The sequence below is a fragment of the Loxodonta africana genome, chromosome 12 (genome assembly GCF_030014295.1).
Source record: "Loxodonta africana isolate mLoxAfr1 chromosome 12, mLoxAfr1.hap2, whole genome shotgun sequence".
In the NCBI taxonomy this organism is placed as follows: Eukaryota; Metazoa; Chordata; class Mammalia; order Proboscidea; family Elephantidae; genus Loxodonta; species Loxodonta africana.
This window is the reverse complement of record NC_087353.1, coordinates 263,203-275,360: the sequence shown is the minus strand read 5'-3', so window position 1 is coordinate 275,360 and position 12,158 is coordinate 263,203. Positions and strand designations below refer to the sequence as shown.

At 57.0% G+C, this 12,158-nt stretch overlaps 1 protein-coding gene across 3 annotated transcripts in view; it reads left to right on the top strand.

The window, feature by feature from the left end:
* Positions 1–5,096: 5,096 nt before the first annotated feature.
* Positions 5,097–12,158, top strand: part of AGPAT5 (1-acylglycerol-3-phosphate O-acyltransferase 5) — a 107,872-nt gene continuing 100,810 nt past the window's right edge. For 2 of the 3 annotated variants that reach the window (XR_010323532.1, XM_064294937.1), the window contains exon 1: positions 5,097–5,441. Coding sequence is in view for 2 of the 3 variants with exons in the window: in XM_064294937.1 (XP_064151007.1) it covers positions 5,223–5,441 (219 nt within the window). In the remaining variant the exon portion in view is untranslated. The remainder of the gene's footprint in view (positions 5,442–12,158) is intronic. The other variant, XM_064294938.1, reaches the window with a different exon arrangement.

Below are 12,158 nucleotides of genomic sequence, written 5' to 3'. Positions count from 1 at the left end.
TAGGAGGACAGAGGAGGGCCGAGGGCTGTGGGGTGGCCTTGAAGGAGAAGCGACCCGTTTACATAGGAGGACAGAGGAGGGCCGAGGGCTGTGGGGTGGCCCTGAAGGGGAAGCGACCTCTTCACATAGGAGGACAGAGGAGGACCGAGGGCTGTGGGGTGGCCCTGAAGGGGAACCGATCCGTTTACATAGGAGGACAAAGGAGGACCGAGGGTTGTGGCGTGGCCCTGAAGGGGAAGCAACCTCTTCACATAGGAGGACAGAGGAGGGCCGAGGGCTGTGGGGTGGCCCTGAAAGGGAACCGACCCGTTTACATAGGTGGACAGAGGAGGGCCGAGGGCTGTGGCGTGGCCCTGAAGGGGAACCGACCGGTTAAATAGGAGGACAGAGGAGGGCCGAGGGCTGTGGGGTGGCCCTGAAAGGGAACCGACCCGTTTACATAGGTGGACAGAGGAGGGCCGAGGGCTGTGGCGTGGCCCTGAAAGGGAACCGACCCGTTTACATAGGTGGACAGAGGAGGGCCGAGGGCTGTGGGGTGGCCCTGAAGGGGAAGCGACCTCTTCACATAGGAGGACAGAGGAGGACCGAGGGCTGTGGGGTGGCCCTGAAGGGGAACCGATCCGTTTACATAGGAGGACAAAGGAGGACCGAGGGTTGTGGCGTGGCCCTGAAGGGGAAGCAACCTCTTCACATAGGAGGACAGAGGAGGACCGAGGGCTGTGGGGTGGCCCTGAAGGGGAACCGATCCGTTTACATAGGAGGACAAAGGAGGACCGAGGGTTGTGGCGTGGCCCTGAAGGGGAAGCAACCTCTTCACATAGGTGGACAGAGGAGGGCCGAGGGCTGTGGGGTGGCCCTGAAGGGGAAGCGACCTCTTCACATAGGAGGACAGAGGAGGACCGAGGGCTGTGGGGTGGCCCTGAAGGGGAACCGACCCGTTTACATAGGAGGACAGAGGAGGGCCGAGGGCTGTGGGGTGGCCCTGAAGGGGAAGCGACCTCTTCACATAGGAGGACAGAGGAGGACCGAGGGCTGTGGGGTGGCCCTGAAGGGGAACCGATCCGTTTACATAGGAGGACAAAGGAGGACCGAGGGTTGTGGCGTGGCCCTGAAGGGGAAGCAACCTCTTCACATAGGAGGACAGAGGAGGGCCGAGGGCTGTGGGGTGGCCCTGAAAGGGAACCGACCCGTTTACATAGGTGGACAGAGGAGGGCCGAGGGCTGTGGCGTGGCCCTGAAGGGGAACCGACCGGTTAAATAGGAGGACAGAGGAGGGCCGAGGGCTGTGGGGTGGCCCTGAAAGGGAACCGACCCGTTTACATAGGTGGACAGAGGAGGGCCGAGGGCTGTGGCGTGGCCCTGAAAGGGAACCGACCCGTTTACATAGGTGGACAGAGGAGGGCCGAGGGCTGTGGGGTGGCCCTGAAAGGGAACCGACCCGTTTACATAGGAGGACAGAGGAGGGCCGAGGGCTGTGGGGTGGCCCTGAAAGGGAACCGACCCGTTTACATAGGTGGACAGAGGAGGGCCGAGGGCTGTGGGGTGGCCCTGAAGGGGAACCGACCCGTTTACATAGGAGGACAGAGGAGGGCCGAGGGCTGTGGGGTGGCCCTGAAAGGGAACCGACCCGTTTACATAGGTGGACAGAGGAGGGCCGAGGGCTGTGGGGTGGCCCTGAAGGGGAACCGACCCGTTTACATAGGTGGACAGAGGAGGGCCGAGGGCTGTGGGGTGGCCCTGAAAGGGAACCGACCCGTTTACATAGGAGGACAGAGGAGGGCCGAGGGCTGTGGGGTGGCCCTGAAAGGGAACCGACCCGTTTACATAGGTGGACAGAGGAGGGCCGAGGGCTGTGGGGTGGCCCTGAAGGGGAACCGACCCGTTTACATAGGAGGACAAAGGAGGACCGAGGGTTGTGGCGTGGCCCTGAAGGGGAAGCAACCTCTTCACATAGGAGGACAGAGGAGGGCCGAGGGCTGTGGGGTGGCCCTGAAAGGGAACCGACCCGTTTACATAGGAGGACAGAGGAGGGCCGAGGGCTGTGGGGTGGCCCTGAAGGGGAAGCGACCTCTTCACATAGGAGGACAGAGGAGGGCCGAGGGCTGTGGGGTGGCCCTGAAAGGGAACCGACCCGTTTACATAGGAGGACAGAGGAGGGCCGAGGGCTGTGGGGTGGCCCTGAAAGGGAACCGACCCGTTTACATAGGTGGACAGAGGAGGGCCGAGGGCTGTGGGGTGGCCCTGAAAGGGAACCGACCCGTTTACATAGGTGGACAGAGGAGGGCCGAGGGCTGTGGGGTGGCCCTGAAAGGGAACCGACCCGTTTACATAGGTGGACAGAGGAGGGCCGAGGGCTGTGGGGTGGCCCTGAAAGGGAACCGACCCGTTTACATAGGAGGACAGAGGAGGGCCGAGGGCTGTGGGGTGGCCCTGAAAGGGAACCGACCCGTTTACATAGGTGGACAGAGGAGGGCCGAGGGCTGTGGGGTGGCCCTGAAGGGGAACCGACCCGTTTACATAGGAGGACAGAGGAGGGCCGAGGGCTGTGGGGTGGCCCTGAAAGGGAACCGACCCGTTTACATAGGTGGACAGAGGAGGGCCGAGGGCTGTGGGGTGGCCCTGAAGGGGAACCGACCCGTTTACATAGGTGGACAGAGGAGGGCCGAGGGCTGTGGCGTGGCCCTGAAAGGGAACCGACCCGTTTACATAGGTGGACAGAGGAGGGCCGAGGGCTGTGGGGTGGCCCTGAAGGGGAACCGACCCGTTTACATAGGAGGACAGAGGAGGGCCGAGGGCTGTGGGGTGGCCCTGAAAGGGAACCGACCCGTTTACATAGGTGGACAGAGGAGGGCCGAGGGCTGTGGGGTGGCCCTGAAGGGGAACCGACCCGTTTACATAGGTGGACAGAGGAGGGCCGAGGGCTGTGGCGTGGCCCTGAAAGGGAACCGACCCGTTTACATAGGAGGACAGAGGAGGGCCGAGGGCTGTGGGGTGGCCCTGAAAGGGAACCGACCCGTTTACATAGGTGGACAGAGGAGGGCCGAGGGCTGTGGGGTGGCCCTGAAGGGGAACCGACCCGTTTACATAGGTGGACAGAGGAGGGCCGAGGGCTGTGGCGTGGCCCTGAAGGGGAACCGACCCGTTTACATAGGTGGACAGAGGAGGGCCGAGGGCTGTGGGATGGCCCTGAAGGGGAACCGACCCGTTTACATAGGTGGACAGAGGAGGGCCGAGTGCTGTGGGGTGGCCCTGAAGGGGAACCGACCCGTTTACATAGGTGGACAGAGGAGGGCCGAGGGCTGTGGCGTGGCCCTGAAGGGGAACCGACCCGTTTACATAGGTGGACAGAGGAGGGCCGAGGGCTGTGGGATGGCCCTGAAGGGGAACCGACCCGTTTACATAGGTGGACAGAGGAGGGCCGAGGGCTGTGGGGTGGCCCTGAAGGGGAACCGACCCGTTTACATAGGTGGACAGAGGAGGGCCGAGGGCTGTGGGATGGCCCTGAAGGGGAACCGACCCGTTTACATAGGTGGACAGAGGAGGGCCGAGGGCTGTGGGATGGCCCTGAAGGGGAACCGACCCGTTTACATAGGTGGACAGAGGAGGGCCGAGGGCTGTGGGATGGCCCTGAAGGGGAACCGACCCGTTTACATAGGTGGACAGAGGAGGGCCGAGGGCTGTGGCGTGGCCCTGAAAGGGAACCGACCCGTTTACATAGGTGGACAGAGGAGGGCCGAGGGCTGTGGGATGGCCCTGAAGGGGAACCGACCCGTTTACATAGGTGGACAGAGGAGGGCCGAGGGCTGTGGCGTGGCCCTGAAGGGGAACCGACCCGTTTACATAGGTGGACAGAGGAGGGCCGAGGGCTGTGGGATGGCCCTGAAGGGGAACCGACCCGTTTACATAGGTGGACAGAGGAGGGCCGAGGGCTGTGGGGTGGCCCTGAAGGGGAACCGACCCGTTTACATAGGTGGACAGAGGAGGGCCGAGGGCTGTGGCGTGGCCCTGAAGGGGAGGCGACCCCTTTAGAGCAGGCCTCCGTGGAAACCCTGGTGGTGTCGAGCTCGGCTGCTAACCACGAGGCGGGGACTGGAGGCTCTCTGGGGCAGTGCTGCCCTGTCTGTAGGGCGCCAGGAGCGGCACTGACTCGACGGCAGCGGGTTGGCTTTGGTTTTCAGTCTCGGTCGCTGGTCCGAGGGCCGAAGCGCCGCCGCTCTGCGTGCCGGGACCTCTACTCACCGGGCCCGCCGTGAGCGCGGATCGTGTCCCGCTGGCCTTCCCACAGCGACTCGGCCAGCCTTCCCTGAACGCGCCGGATCTCCGGCTGCAGATGCCGACGCCCGCGGCGCCCACGCCTCCCGCACAGGCGCCCCCGAAGGCCTGGATTTCAGGGCGCACCCCGAGCCCAGGCGCCCACAGGACGTGCAAGGCCGAGGTGGGGCGTCCCAGGCTCCGGGGGGCCTCCCCCAGCCGTGCTCACAGCGCCACTAGACGGCGGGCGACTCCCCAGGGCCCCCTCCTCCCGCCCGCACCCACCTTCACCCGCCCCGCCGCCGCCACCCCCCATCCCCAGCCCCCACCCCCCGTCCGAGCCGAGCCGAGCCGAGCCGAGCCGAGCCGAGCCGAGCCGAGCCGAGCCGAGCCGAGCCGAGCCGAGCCGAGCCGAGCCGAGCCGAGCCGAGCAGTCACGCATGCGCAGTGGCCGCGCCGCGCCGCCGGGGAGTCAGCCGCACGTCCACGGGCCGGCGCTCAGCCAATCAGGAGGCGCCTTATTGCCCGGAGCCCCGCCCCGGCAGGCAGATACGGTGAAAGGCGAGGGTCATGGGGTGTAACGACTCCTGAGCTTCCCGGCGCCGGGCAGGGCCGCGACGTCCCAACCCCCGGGCCGCGAGCAGCTCGCCGAGCCCGCCGGCGCCTCCTCCTCGCTGGCCTGGGTCGGGCGCGGCGGAGTCCGGGGCCGCACCGCCCGTCGCCGGGGCCCGGTCACCCGCCTGTCTGCCCGCCCGTGCGGCTGGGGGCGGAGGCGGCAGGTTCGCGTCTCAGGTGGCGGCGGTGAGGCGGAGGGCGGCCCGCGGCGTTGAGGCAGCGGCGAGGCGGCGGCGCTGAGGCGGCAGGTTCGCGTCTCAGGTGGCGGCGGCGGTGTCGGTCCCGCGCTCGAAGATTGGCCGCCGCCGGCTGGGGCTGAGCCGGGCAGTGAGGAGTCACCGAGCAGCGGGAGGAAGATGCTGCTGTCCCTGGTGCTCCACACGTACTCCATGCGCTACGTGCTGCCGGCCGCCGTGCTCCTGGGCGCCGCGCCCCCGTATATCCTGGCCTGGGGGGCCTGGAGGCTGCTCTCCTGCTTCCTGCCCGCCCGCCTCTACCAGGCGGTGGACGACCGGCTCTACGTCACCTACCAGAGCATGGTGCTCTTCTTCTTTGAGAACTACACCGGGGTGCAGGTGAGGCTCCCCAACCCCGCCCCCGGACTCTGCCCGAGGCACGCGCCTCCTCTCCTGTCCTCCTGAGGTGCCCACGGGGTAACAGGGGGGTATCCCGACCTCGACTGAGCCAGCCCCCACCCCCGAGGGCTTTGGTGGTCCCGTCCTGTAGAGCTGGAGTGCCTTCCCCGAGGTCCTCAGTCTGCTTGTAGAACCGGAGTGCCTTCCCAGAGGCTCTCAGTCTGCTTGTAGAACCGGAGTGCCTTCCCAGAAGCTCTCAGTCTGCTTGTAGACCAGGAGTGCCTTCCCTGCGGTCGTCAGTCTGCTGGTAGACCGGGAGTGCCTTCCCCGAGGTCCTCAGTCTGCTTGTAGAACGGGAATACCTTCCCTGAGGTTCTCGGTCTGCTTGTAGACCTGGAGTGCCTTCCCAGAGGCTCTCAGTCTGCTTGTAGACCAGGAGTGCCTTCCCCGCGGTCGTCAGTCTGCTGGTAGACCGGGAGTGCCTTCCCCGAGGTCCTCAGTCTGCTTGTAGAACGGGAATACCTTCCCTGAGGTTCTCGGTTTGCTTGTAGACCTGGAGTGCCTTTCCTGAGGTCCTCAGTCTGCTTGTAGACCTGGAGTGCCTTCCCCGAGGTCCTCAGTCTGCTTGTAGAACGGGAGTACCTTCCCTGAGGTTCTCGGTCTGCTTGTAGACCTGGAGTGCCTTCCCCGAGGTCCTCAGTCTGCTTGTAGACCTGGAGTGCCTTTCCTGAGGTCCTCAGTCTGCTTGTAGACCTGGAGTGCCTTTCCTGAGGTCCTCAGTCTGCTTGTAGAACGGGAGTGCCTTCCCCGAGGTCCTCAGTCTGCTTGTAGAACGGGAATACCTTCCCTGAGGTTCTCGGTCTGCTTGTAGAATGGGAATACCTTCCCCGAGGTCCTCAGTCTGCTTGTAGACCTGGAGTGCCTTCCCCGAGGTCCTCAGTCTGCTTGTAGACCGGGAGTGCCTTCCTTCAGGCCCTCAGTCTTATTGTAGAGTGGGAATACCTTCCCTGAGGTCCTCAGTTTGCTTGTAGAGTGGGAGTGCCCTCCCTGTGGCCCTCAGTCTGCTTGTAGTTTGGGAGTGCCCTCCCTGTGGCCCTCAGTCTGCTTGTAGTTTGGGAGTGCCTTCCGCGAGGTCCTCAGTCTGCTTGTAGACCTGGAATGCCTTCCCTGTGGTCATCAGTCTGCTGGAAGAGCGGGAGTGCCTTCCCCGTGGTGGTCAGTCTGCTTGTAGACCAGGAATGCCTTCACTGAGGTTCTCAGTCTGCTTGTAGACCGGGAGCGCCTTCCCCAAAGTCCTCAGCTTGCTAGTAGAACGGGAGTAATTTCCCTGTGGTCGTCAGTCTGCTGGAAGAGCGGGAGTGCCTTTCCTGTGGTGGTCAGTCTGCTTGTAGACCGGGAGTGCCTTCCCTGTGGTCGTCAATCTGCTTGTAGAGCGGGAGTGCCTTCCCTGTGGCCCTCAGTCTGCTTGTAGAGCGGGAGTGCCTTCTGTGAGGTCCTCAGTCTGCTTGTAGACCAGGAGTGCCTTCCGTGAGGTCCTCAGTCTGCTTGTAGACCAGGAGTGCCTTCCGTGAGGTCCTCAGTCTGCTTGTAGACCAGGAGTGCCTTCTGTGAGGTCCTCAGTCTGCTTGTAGAGCGGGAATACCTTCCATGAGGTCCTCAGTCTGCTTGTAGAGTGGGAGTGCCTTCCGTGAGGTCCTCAGTTTGCTTGTAGACCAGGAGTGCCTTCCCTCTGGTCTTCAGTCTGCTTGTAGACTGGGAGTGCCTTCCCCAAGGTCCTCAGTCTGCTTGTAGACCGGGAGTGCCTTCCCTGTGGTGGTCAGTCTGCTTGTAGACCGGGAGTGCCTTCCCCGCAGTCCTCAGTCTGCTTGTAGACCGGGAGTGCCTTCCCCGAGGTCCTCAGTCTGCTTGTAGACCAGGAGTGCCTTCCCCTTGGTGGTCAGTTTGCTAGTCTGCTTGTAGACTGGGAGTGCCTTCCCCGGGGTCGTCAGTCTGCTTGTAGACCGGGAGTGCCTTCCCCGCGGTCGTCAGTCTGCTGGTAGACCAGGAGTGCCTTCCCCGAGGTCCTCAGTCTGCTTGTAGACCGGGAGTGCCTTCCCCGCGATCATCAGTCTGCTGGTAGACCAGGAGTGCCTTCCCCGAGGTCCTCAGTCTGCTTGTAGACCGGGAGTGCCTTCCCCGTGGTCGTCAGTCTTCTGGTAGACCAGGAGTGCCTTCCCCGTGGTCGTCAGTCTGCTGGAAGAGTGGGAGTGCCTTCCCTGAATCCTCAGTCTGCTTGTAGAGCGGGAGTGCCTTCCGGAGGTCCTCAGTCTGCTTGTAGACCTGGAGTGCCTTCTCCAATGTCCTCAGTCTGCTTGTAGACCGGGAGTGCCTTCCCCGAGGTCCTCAGTCTGCTTGTAGATCTGGAATGCCTTCCCTGTGGTCCTCAGTCTGCTGCTAGACCGGACTGCCTTCCCCGCGGTCGTCATTCTGCTTGTAGAGTGAAGGTACCTTCCCCGAATCCTCAGTCTGCTTGTAGACAGGGAGTGCCTTCCCTGAGGACCTCAGTCTACTTGTAGAGTGGGAGTGCCTTCCCTGTGGCCCTCAGTATGCTTGTAGATTGGGAGTGCCTTCCCCGAGGTCCTCAGTCTGCTTGTAGACCGGGAGTGCCTTCCCCACGGTCCTCAGTCTGCTTGTAGACTGGGAGTGCCTTCCCCGAGGTCCTCAGTCTGCTTGTAGACCGGGAGTGCCTTCCCCGTGGTGGTCAGTCTGCTAGTCTGCTTGTAGACTGGGAGTGCCTTCCCCGGGGTCATCAGTCTGCTTGTAGACCGGGAGTGCCTTCCCTGCGGTCGTCAGTCTGCTGGTAGACCAGGAGTGCCTTCCCCGAGGTCCTCAGTCTGCTTGTAGACCGGGAGTGCCTTCCCCGGGGTCGTCAGTCTGCTTGTAGACCGGGAGTGCCTTCCCAGCGGTCATCAGTCTGCTGGTAGACCAGGAGTGCCTTCCCCGAGGTCCTCAGTCTGCTTGTAGACCGGGAGTGCCTTCCCAGCGGTCATCAGTCTTCTGGTAGACCAGGAGTGCCTTCCCCGTGGTCGTCAGTCTGCTGGAAGAGTGGGAGTGCCTTCCCCGAGGTCCTCAGTCTGCTTGTAGGATGTGAGTGCCTTCCCGGAGGTCCTCAGTCTGCTTGTAGACCTGGAGTGCCTTCCCCGCGGTCCTCAGTCTGCTTGTAGACCGGGAGTGCCTTCCCCGTGGTGGTGAGTCTGCATGTAGACCGGGAGTGCCTTTCCTGAAGTTCTCAGCCTGCCAGTAGAGCGGAAGTGCTTTCCCCGCATTCCTCAGTCTGCTTATAGACCAGGAGTGCCTTCTCTCAGGCCCTCAGTCTGCTTGTAGAGTGGGAATACCTTTCCTGAGGCCCTCAGTCTGCTTGTAGAATGGGAATACCTTTCCTGAGGTCCTCAGTCTGCTTGTAGTTTGGGAGTGCCTTCCCTGAGGTCCTCAGTCTGCTTGTAGAGTGGGAGTGCCCTCCCTGTGGCCCTCAGTCTGCTTGTAGTTTGGGAGTGCCTTCCCTGAGGTCCTCAGTCTGCTTGTAGAGTGGGAGTACCTTTCGCGAAGTCCTCTGTCTGCTTGTAGATTGGTGCCTTCCCCGCAGTCCTCAGTCTGCTTGTAGACCTGGAATGCCTTCCCTGTGGTCGTCAGTCTGCTGGAAGAGCGGGAGTGCCTTCCCCGTGGTGGTCAGTCTGCTTGTAGACCGGGAGTGCCTTCCCTGAGGTCCTCAGTCTGCTTGTAGACCAGGAGTGCCTTCCCTGAAGTCCTCAGCCTGCTAGTAGAACGGGAGTGCCTTTCCTGTGGTCCTCAGTCTGCTGGAAGAGCGGGAGTGCCTTCCCCGTGGTGGTCAGTCTGCTTGTAGACAGGGAGTGCCTTCCCTGTGGTCGTCAGTCTTCTTGTAGAGCGGGAGTGCCTTCCGTGAGGTCCTCAGTCTGCTTGTAGAGCGGGAATACCTTCCCTGAGGTCCTCAGTCTGCTTGTAGACCAGGAGTGCCTTCCGTGAGGTCCTCAGTCTGCTTGTAGACCAGGAGTGCCTTCCCTCTCGTTCTCAGTCTGCTGGAAGAGCGGGAGTGCCTTCCCCGTGGTGGTCAGTCTACTTGTAGACCGGGAGTGCCTTCCCTGTGTTCCTCCCTCTGCTTGTAGGCCGGGAGTGCCTTTGTTGCAGTCAAAGATACCTGTGTAGCCAGGAGGCGCCTGTGAACCTTTAAGTTGGGCACGTGTTTTTTTGACAGTTGCTGACGCTTTGCCCGAGGAGATGGTAATGCTGGAACCAGAGATGTTTGAATTAGAAAGTCTGCTTTTAAAAGTGTTCTTGGGAGACCTTCTTTGAAACTGATTACTATCTGAACAAGAAATACAACTTTGCTTTGTATCTTTCTGGTATAAGAAGTGAGAGCTCCCTGAGACAATGAATACATTTGTTACCATAGCAACCTTCATGTAGATATGCTTCTTGCCAGCTTTGACTAGGCTTAGATGTGTGGCTAATCTTTTGTCTCAGTACTGTTTCTTTTTCCTTGTAGAGAATGAATTTGAAGATTAAACTTAAAAAAAAAAACTGTTTGAGACAATAAAAGTAAAAGGCCGTCAACACTATTTAGTTATTTGAAGTCTTGAAAAGATTGCTTCTTGGCTATTCCTAACAACCAGTTAGTCCTTTTTTCTTTTTTTTTGAGGAGGGGTTTAGGTGGAAAGGTATTGTTTTGTCTCTTAGGTCCTTCTATCTTTTTAAAAGCTTTTTTCGCTAGAGCAGCTGTTTTCACCCTGTTGTCAACCTTGAACCAGCTACAGTATTGAGTTTGCATTAGCACTGCTGGTGATCCCTGATGACTGTAAGTTTGCCACAGTTGGAGGTTGTTTGGAGGAAGGGGAATAGGAGAAGCTAGGGCATCAATTTAAGCCAGTATCTATAAGTGTTTCATGGAAGAAGAGACCACTGTTCCAATTAGGGCTTTCTGGTAATTGACTTTCAAGACGAATCTCATTTAAAATTTTCACTGTTTCAGACTGATCATTTTCCGCCTATACTCCCCACCAAATTTCTGTAAAGTTATGATGTTATCGTAGTTAAATATTTGATTTCACATCATGTGATGGCTTGCCTGGGCCGCTGTACTGCCTCAGAAAATATGTCCAAAATCAGTCACCTCTTAGAAATTCTACTATGTTTTTGTTCAAATAATACTATGTTCCTCATGATATAACGTAGGATATACCCTTGGAATTATTCATGTTCAGCAAATTTATTTTTTAAAATGATTAAAACTTCACATTGTTTCTGAAGTTGCGTATCTTACTTTATACCCTGTTCAGTGTAGACCTTGAATTTATTTCTTGATTTCCCAGTGAGTGGTTGTTTTTTTTTTTTTTTAATTAATCTGTTGATTCCCTGCCCATCCATTATTCCAGTAAAGACCCAGTATCCAGTGATGGTCTCAATACGTTTTAAAAGGTTGTCTGATGATCCTCAAGTATAATCCCCATTTTATTTAATGTTTGTCCCTTGGTGAAATGTGGTAGGAATCCTAGGACTGATCTCACTGATCATCAAATGTAGGTTATGAACATTTAGGAAAAAGGTAGACCCAAGAGTTCCTTTTCTTTGTATTATTATTATTATTGACAAGGAGTTATTTGCTGGTAAGTAACCTAAAAAAAAAATTTTTTTTTTTTTTTTTTTTTTTTTTTTTAACCTAGAGTAGGGCTTTTCTGGTATCTTGGGATATTTTTCTGGAATCTGAGGTTCCTGTGCCGGCAATGCTACCTTTCAGTATTTTTGATGATTTTCTTTTGAGATTAAATCAATAGGAATAAATATGTTCAAATGTAAAACCCAAAGGGAAGAGATTTATAAGAAAATTCTGTCACCTAATTTTTATTTTTTACCTGTTGTTTTTCATCAATGATTTTTGTCATTGCAATGTTTTGATTAAAATTTAGGTTTTGCTAGTTTTTTTTTTTTTTCCTTTCCTGGAATTGTTTATCAGGTTTAATTTGTAACGGCAGTGAAGATCCTCTTATTTGTTCCATATAAAATATTGTTGTCTCGTTTATGAAGACTTTTAGTAATTTAAGAGAATATAAGTTTTTAAATGAAAGGAAGTTTGCCATTAAATTATATACATTGTAGGAAGATTTTTAAATTAGAATTTTTTTTAATGGTATTTTTATGCTTTTTAACTGTAGCTTAAAAATAAAGTGGTTCATAATAGTGTGACAGAATTTTCTTTTGAATAGAATTTTTAAGCTGAAGAGAAGTAGGTTCATGAAGTTCATAATCTATGCTTGGCAGGTAAACTTACTTTCAACAAGCATACCTGAATGTTCCGTTGAACTCTAGGTAAACATCTCTTCTTCCCTGTTTTCATTATTTTTATATGCATCTCTGAAAAAGGGAAAAATCAATCACTGTTGCTAAAATTACTGTTAACAACTTGTTTATCCTTTTAGGTTCTTTCAGAGTCTCCCGTAAGTACTGAATCTCAACTGGGTACCCTTTTCACCATACATCAAGTGTGTTCTTTGAGAATAAGCAGTATGAATTTTGGAAGTTTTATGCAGCCCACTTAGTCCAAGACCCATTGAAGATGTGAGTTTGAGACATTCGTCTGCCCTTCTGAGGGCACAGATGCAAGTAACTGTGCTAGTTTCCTGTGGTTGCAGTGGTAAATCATCTCAAGCATGCTGACTTAGAATGAAA